This window comes from Mirounga leonina, unplaced genomic scaffold (assembly GCF_011800145.1).
Source record: "Mirounga leonina isolate KUSES-001 unplaced genomic scaffold, KU_Mleo_1.0 Mir_174, whole genome shotgun sequence".
Classification (NCBI taxonomy): domain Eukaryota; kingdom Metazoa; phylum Chordata; class Mammalia; order Carnivora; family Phocidae; genus Mirounga; species Mirounga leonina.
In genome coordinates, this window is record NW_023270451.1 from 6,038,901 (window position 1) to 6,063,078 (window position 24,178).

A 24,178-nucleotide genomic window follows, 5' to 3' on the forward strand; every position below is an offset into this window, starting at 1 on the left:
GTGGTGGGTATTGAGGAGGGCACATTCTGCATGGAGCACTGGGTGTTGTGCACAAACAATGAATCATGGAACACTTCATCTAAAACTAATGATGTAATGTATGGGGATTAACATAAGAATAAAAAAATAAAAAAAATGTATGTTCCAAATTATCACAAAAAAAAAAATAAAAAAATAAAGAACCAAAAAATAAATAAATAAATAAATAGATAGATAAATAAATAAATAAATAAAAGTTGAACAAACTATGAAATCTTACGTAATTTTATGTAGGTTTTTTCCAAGAAATTGTTTCTGTAACCATATGCAGGACAGATTATAAAGCTTATTTATGCTATTTACTCTTCTGGTGTGCCTGTATTAAAGTGCTGACAGTTTCAAAATGAAACATACTATAAATAAGGATGATTTGTAGCAATGTGGCTGTCAGACAATTACATTGTATTTTATTCTAAATGCCAATATTCCTAGACCATCTTTCCAAACTTTTTCTAAAAGCAGTGTCTCAGAAAAAAAGCCACCTGCAAGTTTTAAAGAATAAATTACTTTCAGAATGTTAAGCTTTGTTTCATAAGGTTTCATCCACATCAGTTTCATTTATAAAACATGTTTCGTTTATTTTTAAATTATGAGCAAATGTTCAGTCTTATAATAAGGCAAAATATTGGTGTTTTTGTTTTCCTTAGTGTGTTGTCTTTTGCCAACAAGTAACATAATCGCACCAACCAAAACAATAACTTTCTCTTGTATATGTGCTCAGCAGGAATTTGAGGAAATTTAAAGATAGTTAAGGTAACACAAAAAATTAACTGCAATAATTGTTATGTCTAAAATAATCATATTTTATTCAAGATACCTCCCAAAATATTCACCAAAACTGAAGAGAAATGATGGTAGAAAAGATAGAAAAGAGCTAATAAATACAGAAGGAAGGGTATAATGAGAAAAATCAGTATTTTGCAACTCCCAATGAAATAACTGATTTAGGCAAGGATCACCAATTAATGCTAAAACCATTGACTAAAAGGTTTTTGGGAAACAGTATTCTTGTGGTTTCAAAGAATCACACCACAGATTATTTACTAAATAAAAGGTAAAAATATACTCTAATGAAAGATCTATAGTTACTACCTGAATCAAGTGAGTAAGAGCATCACCAATAATGGGACACCTCACATATGTGCCTCCTAAAGGGATGCAATAGCACCGAGGTAGTATTCTTGCAGAATTTTTTTTACCTACATTCTAATCATAAGGAACAATCAGACAAACCCAGAATGTGAGACATTCTATGTAATGACTGACCTGGGATCTTTAAAAGTAAATGTCTTAAAAGACAAAATTTAAAGAAAAGAAAAAAGGCTAAAGACACATGACAACTAAATGCAGTGAATGAACTCTAACTGGGTCCTGGGATTAAAAAAAAAATACTGGCTTTATATTAGATAGTATAGTGTTACTGTTAATTTTAAGTATTATAATACTATATATATTATACTATATAGACAGGAAAATGCCCTTATTCCTAAAGAGATACAAAGAGAATATTTAGGGGTAAAGCATCATGATATCTGAAACTTATTTTCAAATGGTTCAGGGAAATTTATAACATATATATTATATTTCATATTTATACATATATATGAAATATATAACAATTGCAAATATCTATGCATTCAACATAGGTGCCCCTAAATATATAAAGCTAAAAAGACATAAAGGGAGAAATTGACAATAATACAATAACACAATACAATAATAGTAGGAGACTTTAACATCACTTACATCAGTGGATAGATCATCCAGACAGAAAATCAACAAGGAAACAATGGCTGTGAGTAAGACTAGATGGACTTAACAGATATATATATAGAACATTCCATCCCCAAACAGCAGAATACATGTTCTTTTCAAATGCACATAGAACATTCTCTAGGATAGATCACATGTTAGGCCACAAAACAAGTCTCAGTAAATTTAAGAAGATTGAATTCATATCAAGCATCTTTTCTGAATACAATTACAAGAAAATAATTACAAGAAAAAATCAACTACAAGAAAAAAAAACTAAAAAAACCCCCACAACGCATGAAGACTAAACAACATGCTACTAAACAACCAGTGGGTCAATGAAGAAGAGAAAATTTAAAAATACATGGAGACAAATGAGAATGCAAACACAACAGTCCACAATCTTTGGGATGCAGCAAAAGTAGTTCTAAGAGGGAAGTTTATAGTGATACAGGTCTATGTAAAAACAAGAAAAATCTCAAATAAACAATCTACACTTACACCTAAAGGAATGAGACCAAGAAGAACAAAGCCCAAAGTTAGTTAAAGGAAAGACATAATAAAGAATAGAGTGGAAATAAATGGGAAATAAATGAAATAGAGACCAAAAAAAAAAGATGAATGAAACCAAGAACTGGTTCTTTGAAAAGATAACCAAAATTGATGAACTTTTAGCTAGGCACATCAAGAGAGAAAGAGGAGTAAAATATTTTCAGAAATGAAAGAGAAGAAAGAGCAACCAACAACATAGATATAAGAGAATACTATGAAAAATTATATGTCAACATATTGGACAACTTAGAAGAAATGGATAAATTCCTAGAAAGTTACAATCTTCCAAAACAGAATGAGGATGAAACAGAAACTTTGAACAGACTGATTATGACTAATAAAATTGATTTGGGGGTGCCTGGGTGGCTCAGTTGGTTAAGCGACTGCCTTCGGCTCAGGTCATGATCCTGGAGTCCTGGGATCGAGTCCCACATCCGGCTCCCTGCTCAGCAGGGGGTCTGCTTCCCCCTCTGCCCTCTTCCCTCTCATGCTCTCTGTCTCTCATTCTCTCTCTCTCTCAAATAAATAAATAAAATCTTTAAAAAAAAATTGATTTGGTAATCAAAAAACTCCCAACAAACAAAAGTCCAAGAAAAGATGGCATCACAGATGAATTCTACCAAACAAAAAAATACCTATTCTTCTCAAACTATTCCAAAAATAGAAGGGGAAGGAAAACTTCCAAATTCATTCTATGATGCCACTATTATCCTGATACCAAAACCAGACAAAGACACTACAAGAAAAAAAAAAAAGAAAGAAAGAAGGAGAAAGAAAAGAAAAGAAAACTACTGGCTAATATCACTGATGAACATAGATGTAAAAATCCTCAACAAAATATTAGCAACCTAGTTCAAAGATACATTTATACCAGGGATGCAAGGATGGTTTAATATTTGCAAATCAATCAATGAGATACATCACATTTACAAGAGGAAGGATAAAATCCATATGATCATCTCAATAAATGCAGAAAAGCCTTTGACAAAATACATCTGTTCATGATAAAATTTTTCAACAATTTGAGTTTAGAGGGAACATATCCCAACATAATAAAGGCCATATATGACAAACCTACAGCAGCCATCATATTCCATGATGAAAAACTGCAATCTTTTCCTCTAAGATGAGGAAAAAGACAAGGATGTCCACTCCCACCACTTTTATTCAACAGAGTACTGGAAGACCTAGCCATAGCCATCAGACAAGAAAAAGAAATAGAAGGTATCCAAATTAGTAAGGAATAGATATATATAATATTATATATATATATATATAAAACCCTAAAGATTCCACTCAAAAATTATTAGAAGTAATAAATGAATTGAGTAAAGTTGCAGGATACAAAATTAATATACAGAAAGCTATTGTGCTTCTATATACTACTAATGAAGTAGCAGAAAGAGAAATTAAGAAAGCAATCCTGTTTACAATTGCACCAAAAACAATGAAATACCTGGGAATAAATTCAACCAAGGAAGTGAAAGACCTGTACTCTGGAAACTATAAGACAATGATAAAAGAAACTGAAGACAACACAAACAAATGGAGAGGTATGCCATGCTCATGGATTAGAAGAATTAATATTGTCAAAATATCCATATTATCCAAAGCAATCTATAGATTCAATGCAATCCCTATCAAGGTATCAATAGTATTTTTCAAAGAATAGAACAAATAATCCTACAATTTGGAACAACAAAAGACCCTAAATCGCCAAAGCCAATCTTGAGAAAGAACAAAGCTGGAGTTATCACAATCCCAGGTTTCAAGATATACTACAAAGTTATAGTAAGCAAGAGTATGGTTCTTGCACAAAAATAGACACAGTGATCAATGGAACAGGATAGAGAGCTCAGAAGTAAACTTACACTTATATGGTAATTAATTCATGACAAAGGAGGCAAGACTATACTATGGGGAAGTTGGGAAAACTGAGCAGCTACACAAAGGCAAAAGAATGAAACTGGATCACTTTCTTACACCATGTATAAAAATAAACTCAAAATGGATTAAAGACTTAAATGTGAGACCTGAAACCATAAAACTTCTGAAAGAAAACATTGGCAGTAATCTCTTGGACATCAGCCTTAGAAACATATTTATGAATATGTTTCCTCAGGTTAGAGAAACAAAAGCAAAAATAAACTGTTGGGACTACACTAAAATAAAAAGCTTTGGGGAGCCAAGGAAACCATGAACAAAACAAAAGTCCACCTAGAGAACGAGAGAAGATATTTGCAAATGATATATCCGATAAGGGGTTAATATCCAAAATATATAAAGAACTTATACAACTCAACACCAAAAAAACCTAATGAACCCAATGGAAAAATGGGCAGAGGACTTGAATAGACATTTTTCCAAAGAAACATACAGATGGTTAATAGATATATGAAAAGATGATCAACATTACTAATCACCAGGGAAATGCAAACAAAAACCACAATGAGATATCACCTCACTCCTGTCAGAATGGCTAGTATCAAAAAGAAAAGAAATAATAAGTATTGGCAAGGATGTGGAAAAAAGAGAACTCTTCTGCACTGTTGGTGGGAATGTAAATTGGTACAGCCACTGTGGAAAATACCATGGAGTTTCCTCAAAAAATTAAAAAGAGAAATACCATACAATCCAGCAATTTCACAATTGGATATTTACTCAAAGAAAATGAAAACATTATTTGAAAAGATATGTACCCCTATATTTACTTCAGCATTATTTACAATAGCCAAGATATGGAAGCAACCCAAGTGTTCATCAATAGATGAATGCATAAAGAATGTTCCACACACAGTGGAATACACACACACACACACACACACACAGGAATATTATTCAGCTACAAAAAAAAAAATGAGCTCTTGCCATTTGCGACAACATGGATGGACCAGACGGTATTATACTAAGTGAAATAAGTCAGATAAAGAAAGACAAATACCATGCGATTTCACTTATATGTAGAGTCTTAAAAATAAAACAAATTAACAAACAAAAACACAAACACGAATACAGAGAACAAACCCAGTGGTTTGTTCAGAGGGGAGGGAGGTGGGGGGGATGGGCAAATTAGGTGAAGGGAACTTAGAGGTACAAAATTCCAGTTTAAAAAAAAAAGTTTCAAGAAAATTTATATATACATATATACTTAAAATATATATACTATGTATATGATATGTATACATATAAAACTGTATTCACAGATATATTAATAAAATGATGCATATTCATACACACATTAATTAAGCAAATGCAGCAAATGATTACAATTGGTGAGTTTAGGTAAAGGGTATATAGGTGTATGACTCAGTTATATGCTAAGTACACACACACACACCATTCCAACATTTGGTAACTAGTTCATTGCTCGAGTCTAACTACATCACCTAAATCATTCCAGATGTAAAATTGGGGTGGGGGGGAATTGTTTTCAAGGATTTGTTTGCTCTGAAATGTCTTGTGTACGTGGAGCTGTTCCTGGCAGGGTACAGTGTTCCCTCTCACTCCTTCAGGTGACCCCAAACTGAACAACTTCCCAAACAATTCACACATTCCTAATGAAGTCTTTGTTCGTGCCATTTTCTCAGCCTGAAACACTATTCTTATTATGTTGCTTGTCAAAATCTTACTCAGTCTTTGAGGCTTAATTCAAATTCCCCTTCTTCCATGGAAGTCTTTTCTAGACTGCCAGGCCCTGCTCTGTGGTCCCCATACCTCTCTTAAAACACATGCTCCTTCTTTTTTGCATTATGCTCACTTATGTATCAACTCATATTCCTTAAAGGGGGAAAAGCTTTGTTTAACACTGTTGCATAGAATGAAGTTCAAATTCCTTAGAATAATGTACAAGGCTCTTGGGACTTAGTGCCTACTTTCTTTTGAGTCTTAGGTCTTGACACTCCCTTCAGTGGACCTGATACTAGAGCTGTAATATAAGCCAATTACTAGGAATTTCTAAGCCCCTCAGATCCAGATCCCTCAGTTCCACGGCCCATGAAGGAGTAAACTGCTCTTTAGGATTCTCATGAGCTCCTGGGGCCTTGCATTCTCATACAACCTGCAATCCTGCTGACCACACCAGTTGCTTTCCTCTGTGCTTCACCTGGTAACAACTTATTCCCTTCCTATACTTTGGGAAAATAAACCAAAACCTTTCCAGCAAAACATTCACGAGTTTGGCCAACTTTTGAAGGAGCTTAAGGAGGATAGACATTTTCTTGGTTACAACTTCCCTAAAAAGTAAGCATCCACCTGCCCTTTGCCCCACTGAGGCCCAGTCACTCCCTTTTGTGGGGTCCTCATCCCTCCTTATTTTGGTCTTATCTTCCCACTCTCCTCTTTCCATCCCTCCTAGAAGTAAAAGTTTGGCTCCCCTAGGACTTTGATCCCAAGCACTTAACAAATGTTTCAGAGAACACCTAATTTGGGGCATTTATGAATCTCACGGTGCCAAGTAGAACATCTTACCTAGCTGGCCTTGATATTCTTTAGGTCATGAATCTGAAAAGCTTCTGAGGCAAAAAACCATTGAAAAATGAATCCTGTTGACTGGAATGGTGTATTTCACTTGTCCTGAGAAGCTGGCATCCCGTACTAGCACCATGCAGGCTTCGTGGAGGCCTTGCCTCCTCCAGCTGGCTTAGATTTGCTGCTGCTTCTTAGTTAGAGTTGTGTCTACTTACAGCAGCAAGGCCCTGTGATAACTTGTCCAGCACATTAGCATGATGACATCTCTTGCTCCCTGTCGTGCTAATCCACTGGCCATCCAGGTCTGAGAAACTTCTGTGTTCATCTTGGACTGAAGGATGCTATAGGAATATTTCTGATTTGCATTTCGCTATACAATTATTACATCAGTCATTTTTTACAAACATCTTTATTGAGATCTGATTTACACACTATGAAACTCAACAATTCAAAGGGTACAATTTAGCGGTTTTTAGTATATTGATGATCGCGTTATGCAATCATCACCACAATCAAATTCCAGAACATTTTCATCACTTCACAATGAAGCTCCCTCCCCATAAGCAGTCATTCCCTAGCCCTGACCCACTGTTCAGCCCAGCCTAGCAACCACTAATCTGATTTCTGGTTCTATATACTTGCCTATTCTGGACTTTTCAAATAAGTGAATCATACAATTTGTGGCCTTTTGGGGTTGGTTTCTTTTACTCAGCATAATGTTTTAAATGTTTATCTATATAGTAGTATGCATCATGCTTTATTATTGCTAAATAATATCTCACAGTGATGGACATTTGGCTTGTTTCATTTTTTTCTAATATGAATAATGCTGCTATGGAACATTTGAGTACAAGTTTTTTTGTGTTGACAGATTTTTTTCATTTCTCTTGGGTATATATCTAGGAGTGGAATTGCTGGGTCATATGGTAACTTTATGTTTAATTTTTTGAAGAACTGCCAGACTGGATTTTCCAGGGTGACTGGACGATTTTACATTCCCATCAGCAATGAATGAGAATTTTAATTTCTTCATATCCTCACCAACACTTTTTATTATCTGTCTTTTTTAAGTATAACCATCATCGTAGCTAGGCAGTGATATCTCATTGTGGTTTTGATTTGCATTTACCCAATGTCTAATTATGTTAGTTAATTAACTTTGGGGCCATATGTTTTAGTGAACAATGTAGTGATGAAATATAAAATTCTATTTTAATATTAACTTTTAGTAATCTTGAATGAAGTAGAACATAGACAAATGTCATACTTAGCAAGCGTACCTCATTTCCAGTTCATCTTTAAAAATTCTAACTTGACTACATAAAAGTAAAAAAAAAAAAAAAAGGTGAAAACTCCAGAGATAGTTTCATAGGACAAATTCCCCATAGGCTAATAAAACACACTTAGCTATTATCAGGTATAGGGCAATGAGACAAGCCTTGCATCTCTTATTATTTTTGTTTAAACAATTTGGTTTCTGTTGGGGGAATATCTAAACTCCAATTCTTCTACATGAATAAAATAGCATCCACATCTGGAACCTAGACCACATGAGCTGGCTCCAGAGGGCTTAGTAATTTTTTGTTTTGAAACAAGGAGGCAGAAAACATAATGTGTTCCTAACAAGAGAATCCACATTTGCAATAAAATTTTTAAAATGAATGGAGTGATTTTATTTTTGGATGGTGTACAAAACCGTTAAATGAAATTAGAAATTGCAATTTAAACAGATTAAGTAGATTGTCAAGCACTTCTTTCCTTGACCTGGATTTTTTTTTTTTTCTTAATGAAAAGGCCTAATAAATGCATCAGTGAAAAAAACAGGATATAATATTTTCATAATCCATTTTCAATTGTCCAAATGCTGTGTTTAAGATCAATAAATGTAAACCAGTCCTACAAATAAAATTTTAAAAGGACAAACCAATGTACCGTTTCTGATATTTTCCCTGCCTGGCAGCTCTGGGACCATAGAAGAGAGACAATTGCTCTTGTCCACCTCATAGGAAGTGTAATAAAAGTGATCCTGAATGCAAAGACAGGAGAATGACATCTATCAGGCATATTAGTCAGTTCCCCCAGTTTAGTGGGGAAAGTACTGAGAAATGGAACAGCAGAACCACATATTAAAAAATTTAAGAACTAAAAAGTGCACTTTTTTAAATAAAAAGAAACAAAGCTTTTAAACAGAAAAAGTGGGCTATTAATGAATGATTATATGTCTGTAGGCTATTATAGAAAGATTTGTTCCCTTTCTAAGCACTTAAACATAATAAAATGAGCTAAAGATTTCAGATTTTTAGGTTAGGCATAAATAAAAATTTACAACAAATAGATTAATTAGCCACATGAACCGTCTTCAAAATAAAGTTTTAAGTTTAGAGGTCTTAAAGATTTGTTTATATTGATTCAGATTATATGTACCTGGGCACAGGAAACAAGATAAGGAATTTTCTGGCTCTGGGATTCTGTCACACTTTTTTTTTTCTTCTTCCTATGCTAAATACTGGGGTAGGAGGAGGAGAAATGAAAAAGTAGCCAATGCCCTCTTTTTTTCTTCTTTTTTTGTATTTCTATTTTTAAAAATTTGAATTCCAGTATAGTTAACATACAGTGTTATATTAGTTTCAGGCATACAGAATAGTGATTCAACAATTCCATCCATCACCCAGTGCTCATCACAAGTGCACTTCTAAATCCCATCACCTATTTTACCCATCCCCCCACCTACCCTCTGGTAATCAGTGTGTTTTCTATAGTTAAAGTCTGTTTCTTGGTTTCTCTCTCTTTTTTTTCCTTTGCTTGTTTCTTTCTTTCTTTCTTTTTTTATTTAAGATTTTATTTATTTATTTGAGAGAGAGAGAGAGGGAGAATACAAGCGGGGAGGAGAGGCTGAGGAAGAGAGAGAAAGCAGACTCCCCGCTGAGCAGGGAGCCCAACATGGGGCTCCATCCCAGAACCCCAGGATCATGACCCCAGCCAAAGGCAGCTGCTTAACTGACTGAGCCACTCAGGCACCCCTGCTTGTTTGTTTCTTAAATTCTACGTATGAGTGATAACATACAGTATTTGTCTTTCTCTGACTGACTTATTTTGCTTAGCATTATACTCTCTAGATCCATTCATGGTGTTGCAAATAGCAAGATTCCATTCTTTTTTATTATATATATATTATATATAATAATATTTATTTATATATATGTGTATATATATCTATATATCTATATCTATATATATCTTCTTTATCCATCCATCTATCGATGGACAGGCTGCTTCCATTATTTGGCTATTGTAAATAATGCCACTATATATATATGAATGCATGTGTCCCTAATTAGTGTTTCTGTATTCTTTGGGTAAATACCCAGTACTGCAATTGCTGGATCATAGGGTAGTCCTATTTTTAACTTTTTGAGGAACCTCCATGCTGTTTTCCACAGTGACTGCACCAGTTTGTATTCCCATCAACAGGGCAAGAGGATTCCTTTTTCTCTACATCCTCACCAACACTTGTTGTTTCTTATGTTTTTGATTGTAGCCATTTTGACAGGTGTGAGGTGATATCTCATTGTAGTGTTGATTTGCATTTCCCTGATGATGAGTGATGATGAGCATCTTTCCATGTGTCTGTCCGCCATCTGGATGTCTTCTTTGGAGAAATATTGTTCATGTCTTCTGCCCATTTTTAAATTGGATTATTCATCTTTTGGTGTTGAGTTGTATAAGTTCTTTATATATTTTGGATATTAACCCTTTATTGGCTAAGTCATTTACAAATATCTTCTCCCATTCAGTAGGTTGCCTTTTAGTTTTGTTGATTGTTTTCTTTGCTGTGAAGAAGCTGTTTATTTTGATGTATTCCTGATAGTTTATTTTTGCTCTCCTTTCCCTTGCCTCAGGAGGATTCTGTCATACTTTTTACAAAACATTAGAGAAAACCTGAAATTTTATTTAATAATGTTGCCTAACCAAAGTGATTTTATAATTTAAGTGTAAAGAAATATAAGATAGAAGCTATTTTTTTAGTTTACATAAATGGTTGTTATTTTATTAGAAATATATTGTCTGTACTAAATTATAATCACAAAGTGATCTTTATATTACATATTTTTAGGGTTTGATGATACTTTCCAGACATAAAAAATTAAAGGAACTTTCTCTATCTGAGTGTTATAAAATCACCGATGTCGGAATTCAGGTAAGATAATTAAGGTCTTCTACTAAAGAATTATGATTAAAAATTAAGCACAAACTGAATAAACTTTGTAGGTCACAGTAGAAAAAAATAAGTGGATTGGAAATGTAGTAACTCGTATGTGATTTTAGTTAAGACAAAATAAATTCCTGCACTTAAGACAGGCCTCCATAGCTTAAGGTGGCTAAGAGAATTTGTTTTCTCATTTTTCCTATCTACTCTCCCTTCCCAATGTTAGACTCATGGCATAAATAAGGTAGGTAGACATTTTACTTGGAGAATAATGAAATGCAATGTGGTAAAAGTCTTCTCATATAAAGAAAATATTCTGTAGATAAAAATGTTATATAATCTAACCATGAAAATTGGGAGAGTTTGAAAAATTATACCAGGTACTTAACAGTTACGAACTTCAGATACTCAAACACAGTGGGTAGTATATTTTACCATAACAGAAAGCATGAGCTAAGTAATTGGATAGGATAAATGATTATGTGCTCAACTGGTACTTTAAGAGCTCAGGAGAAAGGTAAATTTCCTAGATCAAGTCTTGAGGGATGTGCTAGAAGCCATAAAATAGCTATTGTGAGCAAGCCTCAATGTAATGTTTATTATAACATTAAGCATCTGAATGTGCTGTTAAAAGAAGAAAAACCACAATCATAGGTCCATACATGTATTGAACCAGGACAACATCTGCTAACCTATTAGTAAATCATAGAAAGTAACATTTTTAAGGAGAACCAGTAACCTAGGAATGTGCAAACTGTTAAATACACTGGAAGCTCCATTTAATGTGTCCTGAGAGTTAAAAACCCCAACCACTTATAAAAACTCAGGGCTAACCTAGGAAAAAAAAAATCTTTTTACAGAAACTCTTACTGAGATAAAAGAATTTATTCCACAAGTGGAAAGATAACGCAAGTTGATAGCTGAGAATTCTACAGAGCACCACAAACTTGAAGCTCTCTTCTGTGCATTTGAAATGGACATTATAGGAAGTTCAAACATGACTCATAGGAGAGTGTTAAAATATTATATAAATGGTGGGCTATAGAGGATGCTGGGTCAAATGGTGCTCTAGACTTTAGCACAGAATTCTAGGGTTTTGCAGCTGATGGAATCCTAGAACCATCTAAACCAACTCCCTAATATTACAGGGGAGGAAATTAAGGCCGAGAGAGTTTAATGACTGTCCAAAGTCCTGTACCTTTCTCAATAAGCCAATCTAACTACAGTTTATGGAAATAAAGAGTGGAAATGGAGAATTGCTATTCTAAATGGTTGATTGACAACATGGCTTAGTGGAAAAAAAATTGTTTTCAAATTATTTTTGCTGTACTTCATTGTATCTGGGCAATTAGTGGTATGTAAGGAAAAAAAATGTAACACCATTAAGAAATCTCCTTTAAGAGGCACTGGTGTAAAGCAATGTCATTTTCTCCCACCTATAGACTCTGGGTACTAAGGTTCTAACAAGTTCCCAAGGAATCTGTCTAGTAGTGTATTCAACTGTATAAAGAGTTAAAAAGAAGAAATAGTATCCTTCAAAGCAAAAATTCCAGAGAGGACTAACAACTTCCATATAGGACAAGATTTTAACTCTACAACACCAAAAGGGGTTATAAAACATTTAGATGCCTGAAATCTACTACGAGAAAAGCTAAAATGTTCTTCTAAGGTTAAACAATTATTTACCCTACTGCAGTTCATTTAAAAGTCAAACATACATTTACATAAAACTTTATCCATGAATATGATCTAGTCAGGCTTTCAAAAGGTCTTTGACAAGGTGATAGAACAAGAGTTATTAAAATAAACAGTTAAATGTTAATAATTCTAATATTGGGTTATATTTCTTATATGGTGATCAATTACATTTGACCACTAACCACAAATCATTAAGAAGGACTGAAACCTACCACAGTGATGACATGGCCTCTTAATATACACCACTTACTAACTAATTTTTAAAACGTTTCTTGGGATGAGAAAGTACTGATCAAAATATGAGGTTAAGTATTAGGAGTGGTTTCTGTCATTTCTCTTTGACTCCGTGGGTTCCAGGCGCTCTTAGATTTTAGATAAAAGCATTTTTCCATATGCTAATTACACATTCATACAGATGAGTGAAAAAAATGTAATCTTTTAAAAACTGATATTTTTTTTCAGTGATTTAAAAGAGAAAATAAAAAGAGGGAATACAGGAGCATGGGAATTATAATATTATTTAATTATTAGTTACACAAGATCAGCTATTCTATTCAAGTTCATGAAAAAAATTTTTCTTTCTCATCATCACATTTTCTCCTCCCTGCTTTTGTGGTGTGTGTGTGTGTGTGTGGGTGGGTGGGTGTGTGTGTGTGTTGTGGCTGTTAACCAGTTTTACCTTTCTAAGATTCCCAGGTTCACACTTCTGGGCATATGATAATCTTTTCCTCTGTGCCTCCTCCAGCCCAATTATTAAGTCCAAAAAGAGATGAGACAAGGAAGGTGAGAGGAGAAAATGACATATAAACCATTTCCACAATTTCTTACTTTGACTTACAAAAGAGAAGGGAGTCAAATAAGGTGACTGCACTGAGATATTTAGATTATCTATAATTTATCAGGAATTCACTTTCTTGTTATTTCTCAAAGGTAAATATAGGAGACTCTGTTTTTAGCACAAGACATTGAAACTTATATTCAGCATGATGATTTAAGAAAAAAATGAGATAAACATTTTTACCCTGGTTAGGTTTTGCAAGAGTCATGACCATAATAAGAATAAAAAATTACCTCATTTTAGTGTTTTACTGGAAACCACAGCACATGCAGATTAAGTGTCTGGAGTCTCAGATGTACTGACTTATGATCTGGTTTTAATTACTTCTTCCAACGTTGGTATTTTTTCTGAGAACATTAGACATTCAATGATCATGTTAAACTAAAATTATTTGGTACTCTTGAAAGGCACACGCATTTTGGAAAAGATGTTTGATACAGTCATAATGGAGCATTTCTCAAGAAACCTTTTCCTTGATCATTTTATGCACTTAAATAACAAACTGTCAAGTTTGGCAAAAGAATTGGTTTAGTTGGGATGTTGCAATACAGATAAAATGGAAGTTCTGTCTTGTTTGGGTAAAGCCAATGGAATAAATGCAATTATTTAGTTGCTTTTTGCATGCCTTTATCTAGTTTATATTTCTCATTCCCTTTTTTGGGAATTAAGTATGCTATAAATACATTACTGTAATAGTCATACAAACGAATGTATGTATTTTTCTTTATGTAGGTCATTTGCAGCTGGACAAAAATTGTTTTATTATTTCGGTGTTGGTAGGTTGAGGTAGTTGATTAAGAAAGGGCATTGGAGGGCGCCTGGGTGGCTCAGATGGTTAAGCGTCTGCCTTCGGCTCAGGTCATGATCCCAGGGTCCTGGGATCGAGTCCCGCATCGGGCTCCCTGCTCCTTGGGAGCCTGCTTCTCTCTCTCTCTCTCTCTCTCTCTGTCTCTCATGAATAAATAAATAAAATCTTAAAAAAAAAAGAAAAAGAAAGGGCATTGGGAGAGGGGAAAATCAAGTTTAGTTATGACTTACCACAAGGACTTACATGTGTGTATGCAGTGAAAAGTGTGTGCTTGTATGTATTTGCATGTAAATATATGTCAATGTATATGTGTGTATAGTATATGTGTGCAAATTAAATGTATATAAGTTTTAGCATATATTAGATTGCATGTTTACATGTAAATATGTGTACATCTATGTGTCTAGTATATATGCGTACATTAAATGTGATTTTAGTGTATGTTAGATTATACACATATGTCAATGTCTCTGTATATTTATTATACCCAAATTGTATATAGAGATGCTACAAGATTATAAATATTTTTAGGCTAAGACCAAATAAACAGTGATCAGTATTCAAAGCAAATCATAAAAATTAGTCTGTTAAAGAATGATCTTTTTGTTTATATTTTTATTTTTAAAATTAAATATCCATATAAATTAAAAGGATTTTTTTTTTTTTTTACAAAAGTATAGAGACTAGCTCTTTGATAACAAAGGCAATGATATAATATTGGGAATGTTGGCCTAGCAATCCAAAGTCCTAATTTTTATCCTGATTCTGCCTCTTACATGGCCACATAATCATTTTTTTTTTTTTAAGATTTATTTATTTATTTGACAGAGAGACACAGTAAGAGAGGGAACACAAGCAGGGGGAGTGGGACAGAGAGAAGCAGGCTTCCCGCCGAGCAGGGAGCCCGATGCGGGGCTCGATCCCAGAACCCTGGGATCATGACCTGAGCCGAAGGCAGACGCTTAACGACTGAGCCACCCAGGTGCCCCTGGCCACATAATCTTATGCAATTCACTTAGCATCATAACAATTCATTGCTCCTATAGTGGCTATAATTGTAAGGCAGGCAGGAACTAGCGCTCTAAACTAGGAGTCATCTTTTCTTGTTACTTTTCTGTAACATTCTCCTGTAAGGGCCAAATGGCCCTCAATTATGTGACAGATCTAAGGGCTTCCATTGTAGGCTTTGTAGGCCATACAGTTTCTGTCACAACTGCTCAACTGTGCTGGTGTGGAGTGAAAAACAGCCATAGAAGGTACATAAATAAGTGACAGTGGTTGTGTCCCAATAAAACTTTAGGGACAATAAAACTTGAATCTCATATAATTTTCACATATCATGAGATATTATTCTTTGACTATTTCAACATTTAAAAACGTAAAAACCATTCTTAGAGTGAAGGCCATACAAAAACAGGTGACTGATGAGATTTGGCCTGCAAGTAAAAATTTAGCAGTTTGCCAAGGTCTGCTCTAGAGTCAGAATTTTACAATTTTAGTCTGTGAAGATGTATGACTTTGGGCAAGTTAGTTTCCTTCTCCGGGCCTTGGATTCTTCACTTATAAAAATGGGTATAATAAGAAAACAGTCTTCCTTTTGTGAGGATTGAATGATATAAAACATCTGAATACTTAGCATGGTTCCTGACACAGAGTGCTTGATCAATATTACCTATTTTATGATTATTATTCCATTTAATGAAGAAGGAACTAACATATACTAGTAAATAAAAAATGAACATATTTAGTATAATGGTTTGATAATTTATTTACCTTAGTTAAACATAGTCAGAAAACAGGTAATCTCGATGGCCAAACTGCTCTAATGCTAAGGAGATAGTTTAGAATATGCTCTTGGAAGAAATAGTTTATTAATTTTTACCCCTATGAATGAATCAATGCATTTTTCAGAAGCACTTAAATATAATTGACTAAATAAATTTATTTATGTAAAAGCATCTAAAAAATCAAGAACACTACATAAATAAAAATGCTATTTTCTTGAAAATAGTACAAGAGAACAAACCAGTTAAAAGAAAATGGATCCTTGTTTTTCACTGGGATTATGATACTAAACATATTTTCCAACATGCATAAAATTTCTTTTGAGACTTCTTTGACCCACATTTATTTAGAAGTGTGTTGTTCAATCTCTAAATATTTTAGGATTTTCTAGCTGTCTTTGTGATTTCTAGTTTAATTCCACTGTAACCTGAGAGCGTATTTTGTATGATTTCTAATCTTTTTGTTAAGGTGTTATTATACAGGAACCCTATTTGTGTGGTAGTTAGGTGTGTTGTCGGGGGAGACTCGTTCTATAGTCACATGATCAGGTCTCAGTCTTTTAATGGGCCTGTATCCCAGGACTGTGGTCTTTACAAGTGCTTCCAAGCCCTCTCCCTGCCTCTGCTACACTTAGGTAAGACAAGAAGGTTAGAGGGGCTGGAGTTGGGTATTTCCCTCACCCCTTGTTGGACTGACTTTCATAAAACCCATGTTGGTTAGGTTCTGGTGGAACAGTTTCCCTTGAGATCAGGCTTTTGTTAGTGAGAACAGATACTCCGGAGGTATTTCAGAATGATTATTTTCCCCTTTTCCTGGCAGGAAGCATGAGGGGATTTTTTTTCTGATCTTTACCCTGATAACTTAGTGGGTCTCTGGAGGTAAAATTCATCAAAGTAGGGGATCTCAGCTAAGGTAAGGCCCCAGGAATTTTTCTCTCAAACTAGTTCACTTTCAGTCTCTGGCAGTTGGTCAATTACCCTTTAAATGTTCCGGTTGATACTGGCTCCAGCCACAGGCTTCTGCTCCTAGTAAGCCCTGATTCTCTGCATTCACCTGTCTCTCCAGTTTTCAGAATGGTGGTTTGCTTTGTGACCTCAATTATCTGAGAGATCTAAGAAGAGTTGTTGATTTTCAGCTCACTCACCTTTTTTTCTTGTTTTGAGAATAGAAGTGATAAGTTCCAAACTCTCATACAGACTGGAAAATGTAAGTCCAGAACATGACTTCTGGATCCATGGATGTTGGCTGAATCAGTAGCATCCAAAAGGGATGATAAATGTTAACTTAGGCTTGAATCAGATCTTGAGAACCCAGGAATGAAGTCAGGAACTGGAGGGCTCCAGAGCCAAGATCAGGGAGCTATCTGTGAGCTGGGCAGGTAGGCAGCCATCGCTAGTGAGCACTGCATCTTGGTTGTCATGAGCTTGCTCTCTTTGAGCTCCCTGCAATGTGCAGCCTGGTGAGCTGGCTGTGCTCATACAGATGGGTCCTGTATTCTGGTACTTTGATCGTGTCCATTCATAAAGATTCTTAAGCTTCCGTAGTACAACACTAGGATATTACTTGCGATCACCGAGTTGGTGAAAACTTAAATGATTAAGTTCAACTTAGATGAATAACTCCATGCCTTCATGTAAGACAATACTCAAGCTATCCCATTCAGATTTATTTTGTAAAATCTTTGTTCAGTGGTTGAACTAAAAACATCTGGGCTGGACTTTCAATGTAGAGGACACTGAGATAATCTGTTCATTTTTTTGAAAGCAAAAATCATTCTGAAATTTTTTTAAATGATGGGACTAGGTCTAGTCAAATAGGCAGACTTATAAACAGAAAAATCCAACGCCATGTGGTGATTGTTAGCTAACATTAATTTAGCACCCGCTACAGGCCAGGCACTGTTCTAAGTATTTCCCGTGTATTAATTAGGTACCTTATGAGGTAGGGAATACTCTTAATTCCATTTTACAGATAAGGAAATTGAGGTTCAAAGAAGTTAAGAATCATGCCCTAACTCATGAAATGAGTAAACACATGAGCTACAGTATAAAGTCTAATTCCAGAGTGAGAATTCTGGCTATTATACTGTGATAAATAAATCTATGGGAGGGTTCAGTTGAGGTACTTAATCCAGCATGGGAATACCAGAGAAATCTTATCTATTGGAAAATCACTTTAAGAAGAAATGTAGGAGTTAGACTGAAGGACAGTGGAGAGAGAGGATAGCTATCAAGATTTATACAAGGGGGGCACCTGGGTGGCTCAGTCGTTAAGCGTCTGCCTTCGGCTCAGGTCATGATCCCGAGGTCCTGGGATCGAGCCCCGCATCGGGCTCCCTGCTCCACGGGAAGCCTGCTTCTCCCTCTCCCACTCCCCCTGCTTGTGTTCCCTCTCTGGCTATCTCTTTCTCTGTCAAATAAATAAAAATAAAATCTTAAAAAAAAAAAAAAAGATTTATACAAGGAATGTAAGTGAAGAGGTTTTTATTATAGTCCAGGGAAGAGAGAGAAGCAGCCTGACAAGAACAGTATCAGTGAGCTAGAGAGAAAGGAATGGGTTGGAGACCACTGAAGTAGTAAAATCCATGGAGTGTTGATAGTTTGGACAGGGAAGAGGGTGAAGACATGGTTAAGGATGACATACACGCATCTGGCTGCCTGGGAGATTTGTGGTACCCTCATTTTCAAGCTCTTTCCCATAGCTCAGTCATGTAACCAGGGCTATGAACAACCACGTCCTATTCAGTATTTTGGCATTCATTGTTACACTTTCTCTTCTTGTGAGTGCTTCTGTTGGTGATTCCTTTAAGCTCTCTTTGCCCGTCTTACTCTTATAACAGAGTCCCCTTTCCTACTCTCTCATTCCAGAGGCTTGTGGTGGCTACAGACAGGCTAAGGGAGCTCTGTGGGAATTTCTTTCTGTTTCTACTCTACTTAGTAATTTGAAGGTTGTAGTGTTCTCTGTCTCCTCATAAGGATGAATGTATGAGTACTGTGTAGTTTTGTTTGTTCCCTCTACAGATTTTATGGTTTTGAGAGGAAGGAAAGATTCAGATTTAGATATTATCACTCTTCTTCAAACCCAGATATGGCCTCCTCTTATCTTTTATTATATATATAAAAAAAAGTATCTCTGATAGAGATAGATATTTGTGTTTTATTTACTTTTTTTAAGATTTTATTTATTTATTTGAGAGAGAGAATGAGATAGAGAGAGAGAGCATGAGAGGGGGGAGGGTCAGAGAGAGAAGCAGACTCCCCGCTGAGCAGGGAGCCCGACGTGGGACTCGATCCCAGGACTCCAGGATCATGACCTGAGCCGAAGGCAGTCGCTTAACCAACTGAGCCACCCAGGCGCCTGATATTTGTGTTTTAAAGCCCTGTGACCAGAATGCAGCAGATGGTATTTATAACTACATAAGAAAAATAAGAGGCATGTGGTAGTGGTTCAGCTTTATTGACTCTCCTGTGTCTTCTCTGCCTAATTGTTGCATATGTTCTTCACTGACATCTCCTAAATGGCCCCACTGATGAATCTGAAGAGCCATCACGTTCCCTGATGATCACAAAAGTATTTGACAATTTTTGTTTATGGGGCATAAGCAGCAGGAGAGAAGCTAGAACAAACGCTTCCCTCATTCTTCTCTTATAATCCCTTCTTTTCTGAGATCTCTAATCTTGACCTAACAGTGTGGACACTTGAGATAACAAGTTCCTTTTCTCCTTTAATCTTTTCTGTTTTAACCTTTAACCTCTTTCATTTGTTCTCTTGTGTTACAAACTTTTGCTTTTTATTTGACCTTTACTTTAATAACAGATTTATCTTGATTTATAAATAGAGAAGTAAGAGAAGAGGGATCAAGGAATAAGGGACTGGGAAGGGGAGCTGTACGGGTTAAATCATGAGCTACTTTACAGTGGGGAGAACAGCAGACCGAGATCCATTACTGTTCATTTGGCTTTCAGCCCGATCCAGGACTTCTCAGTAAGTCAAGTGGTTCTGTAGATGTGAGGCTGCTCCAGGCTGAGTCCAAGTGGGGGCTCAGGGTTCTCAGTCCTGTGCCCTGTACTACCTGTGCGAGAGAACTGAAACCCTCAGTTTGCTACCGAGTAGCCAACATGGTTACTCAAGTCAGAACGGCCTATGAGTACCCACCTCATTCAGCAACATTTCTGAGTCCTCCTCCTCAAGAACGGCCCATTGGCAGCCTTTTCTGGACATGTCTTTCTAAACTGTAAGAAGAACTGGATTCATGTCTTGACCTAACATTCATGTTTGATTCATTCTTGCCCAAGGAACAAGAAGTGGATTACTCTCCAGAGACTCTTTTCTTATTTCAAACTCTTTGAATCACTAAGCTTTTTGACTGGCTACAAAATGTTGTTTGTGCAAGATTTTCATCAGTCATTCTCATCAGTTGATTGACTCCACCCCCTTGGTAGTTGAGTGGTTCCAGTGGCCTTTGACACATACTGACTTATAATGCCAAAGATGGATTAGATGTGTTGGCTCCACATAGCAACAATTTTTTAAAAAACCAACATTGCTTTCTATTTGGTTTCTAAGATTAAATCATTCAAAAATTGTCAAAGTATGAGATTTCAATAACTCCACCTCTTCTCCAGGGATACAGTTATGTTCTTGGTTGTGAGGGAAGCAACAAACAGAGGATCCCTTTCCAAAATGGCCTTAATCTTCGGCCTTTGATGCAGTGGATGTGCTGAAATCTTCTGTATGGGAGATGGGGCATCCAGACATTTGGACACTATCTCTTGGCCATAGTGCTCAGGAGAATTCTTTACCTCATCCAATATTCCAGGTTACTGTTAGGAAATAATTGACTAAACTCTTGGTGATAAACATCCCAGAAGGTGCCAGGTTCAGAATCATTTTACAGGGTTTGGGGAGAAGAAACCAAGGAATTCCTATGGTAGAATTAAGAAGAAAGTATCTGGTACCTTGTGGAAAAAGAAACTCCCACAAAATCTAGAATAAGGAAGGGCTTTGTTACAGAAATCTGTGCTTCATGGCTATCCATGCCAAGAATGGTCTCCTAGAACTTATAATAGGACAGCATACCTTTAAGAGACCTAAGGCACTTAGAATTACTGAGAGTCACAGACAAACTCTAACCAAGATACCTAGGCATTATTCTCTCTTCAAAGGCTGTAAGCAAAAGAAATAAGCTCAGTATTTCCTGTTGCTCCTCACCTTAGTATGTTCCCAATTCAATAGAATTAGAAATTTGCCAGACTTCAAACGATGTGGGATTTGACAGCTTGTCATTTTCCCACAGTCTGTAAGGTTCCAAGGGATACTGGAGTCATGGGTGACATGTTTCCTTGGCTGATAAATAGCTGAACTGAGAACACCCAACACCAGTCCTGGCTTCTTGCCCAATCCCACCGGGGAGAACTATTTTTGGACAATTGAAGCAGACAGACTTGCTAAACGAATGCACACATCTGTTATTTTCATGTTGAGCATCCATAGAAAAGAACTATAAGAGAATGTGTCAAAAGGAAGATAATCATTTGGAGGCCTCTCCCAACCTTTAAGCTGCCCCTAGAATATTAATTTATCCTGTGTGAATATTAATTTAACCTGTCAGATTGTCTAAAGGCGAACAAAAAAGACAGGAAAAATAAACATCAAAATCCCACTTTCCCACAAGAGTATGAGTTTATGTTCCTTTTGTTTCTTAAATCTAAGTGGCCAATCTGTTTTTGATCTCTCTTTCATGCAATGTGCCTGGGCTTTGCTTATCATGCCTCACCTGACATGAACTGAGTACCTGTGGCATTTCTCACAGGAGTTATGGTTTTTCCATGTTATGACTTCTAATTACCCTCTCTATTAACTTCAGTTAAATTTTGCACATGATATTTCCTCATCCCAAAGCCTTCAACATGTGGAAGATGGTGAGGGTGTATCCTCAGGTCTTAAATGGCAGACAAGGTCCCATTCCAGGACCTCTCTGGTTCTACTCCTGAGAGACAAAAGCCATCATTTGTCAACGCTGTTATGTCTGTCAAGTGCTTTTGGAGTACACAATTTCTTTCCATCTTCCGATAAGCCTGTGAGACAGTTGTTTTCATTCTCTTATAGGTGAGGAAACTTGAGGTTGAATAACTTTCTCAAGGTCACAGACACAACTTCAGGCCCTCTAGGTTTTCTGCTAAACCAGTAACCTCCCTTGATTACATCATCTCTTATTCCATTATGCTCCCAAATGGAAGATCAAAACAGCACTGATGCCTCATGAACTCATTATTTCCTAGAGATCTTTAAATGGAAGAATTCAGAAGAGGACAGCATGACTTTGTCCTTGGAGTAAAAGTTCTGAATTGCCATTTTCTTGGGAAAGAATGAGAAAGAGAACAATTGGAGTGGCTGGCTGTGCAAAAGGAACCTATCAACTCTTTCAGGCTGATTATTATAGCTTAAGTAATTTTTCTATGCCCTTCTTATCCCATAGAAGCCCCTGGAGGAGGCCACTGAGCACCCATTTTATTTTACTTATCTTAGAAAAATAGAGAAAGTGTAGGTTCTCCTACAGGCCAAAAGAGAAATACCTGATTGACCTTTGGTTAGTCCAATCCTGGCTTATTTTTATTTTGGAGATAAAGTCTAAAACCTGAAACTGTTCTGGAATTTTTTCCCCACAAATTCTAATTACAAATTCTAATTCAAAGATATTTTGTTTTGTTCTTTTCCAGGTCTTCTTTCCAATATACATTCTCTGTGATTGCTTACCCTTTCTGTTCTTTAATTTCCCCCACATTTGACCTCTCTTTATGTACTTATCACATTTTACATTTTAAAAGTAATACCCTTGCTTTTACCAAATACCCTGGGGTCTATGAAGCTAGTAAGTAATCAAGGTCTACTGACAACCAAAGGTGTACCTCTGAGTAGGTGTCTCCAGAGAAAACATTTACTTTGGTGAATGAACAAGACAATCTATTTCAGTGTGACAAGAAAATACTAGAACTTCTATTTAGATTTATTTTTGTCTTATTTTATTTTTTTATATGATATGATATATCTTATATAAGATCCATATGCTATACATTTATAAGGTAATATATATTTGTTTTTAAATATAATATATATTTGAATAGTTGTATGTTTATATAATTTATAAGTATATTAATATACATTTATTGAAAGTGCATGCTTAAAATATTTTTACTATGATGTGTATGATTTAAAAAATTTGGCAATCATACCATAGAGCAGAAGAGTACAAGAGAAGCAGAATACAAATAATAGTACTAGTTACTATTTACTGACTGCTTACCATGTGCCATCTACTCTTCAGTTGCTTTATTCATATTAACTCACTTTATCCTCCCAACAAATCTCTGAAGTAGGTGCCATATTAAGGTACCATGTTATTCCTCTGTTGCAAATGAGATCATTGAAGAATTGAGAGGTTGGGTAATTTATCCAGAGACACAGAACTTCTAAATATCAGGATATGAACTCAGGCCGGTGGGCCCCAGACTCTGTGCTCTTAACCATCTTCGTAACTGCAGTTATTAAGCAGGGTGTGAGGAAGGACTGGACTTAGCGTCCTGAGAGCAATCTATGGGAGCTCATTTTCCTGTTTCCTATGCTAAGAGGCATTTTCCATTCCCTTTGGACATTCTCTCATCTTGAACCTCTTCTGCACCTAGATGTTGAGGCCACAAAAATAAGCCAGACATGGATTCTGCCCTCAAGAAGCTATAGTCAACGCAGAAGATAAAACAATTATATGAATAGCTATATAATACAAGTGGAAAGTGAGAAACACAAAAAAATTAAATACCATAGGGATTTGGAAGAGGCATTTCCTCCAGAAGAAGGAATTGGGGAAAAGTTTGTGGAGTAAGCCACATTTGAGCTGGCTTGAAGCGAAAGCTTATCTCCCAAATCACCATGTAATTAGGTAAAAAATTGCATCATGGAAGTATCTTTGGAAATGCCTGTTTGGGGCTTTGGCCTTTCCCCTTTATGAATCCCCTCCATATTTAAAAGAAGTATG

The 24,178-nt window shown here is 35.8% G+C and overlaps 1 protein-coding gene across 1 annotated transcript in view; it reads left to right on the forward strand.

Moving 5' to 3' along the window:
* Positions 1 to 24,178, forward strand: part of FBXL13 (F-box and leucine rich repeat protein 13) — a 337,895-nt gene that overhangs the window by 294,859 nt on the left and 18,858 nt on the right. Inside the window, exon 14 of the mRNA XM_035021381.1 lies at positions 10,925 to 11,008. Coding sequence (XP_034877272.1) covers positions 10,925 to 11,008 — 84 coding nt within the window. The remainder of the gene's footprint in view (positions 1 to 10,924; positions 11,009 to 24,178) is intronic.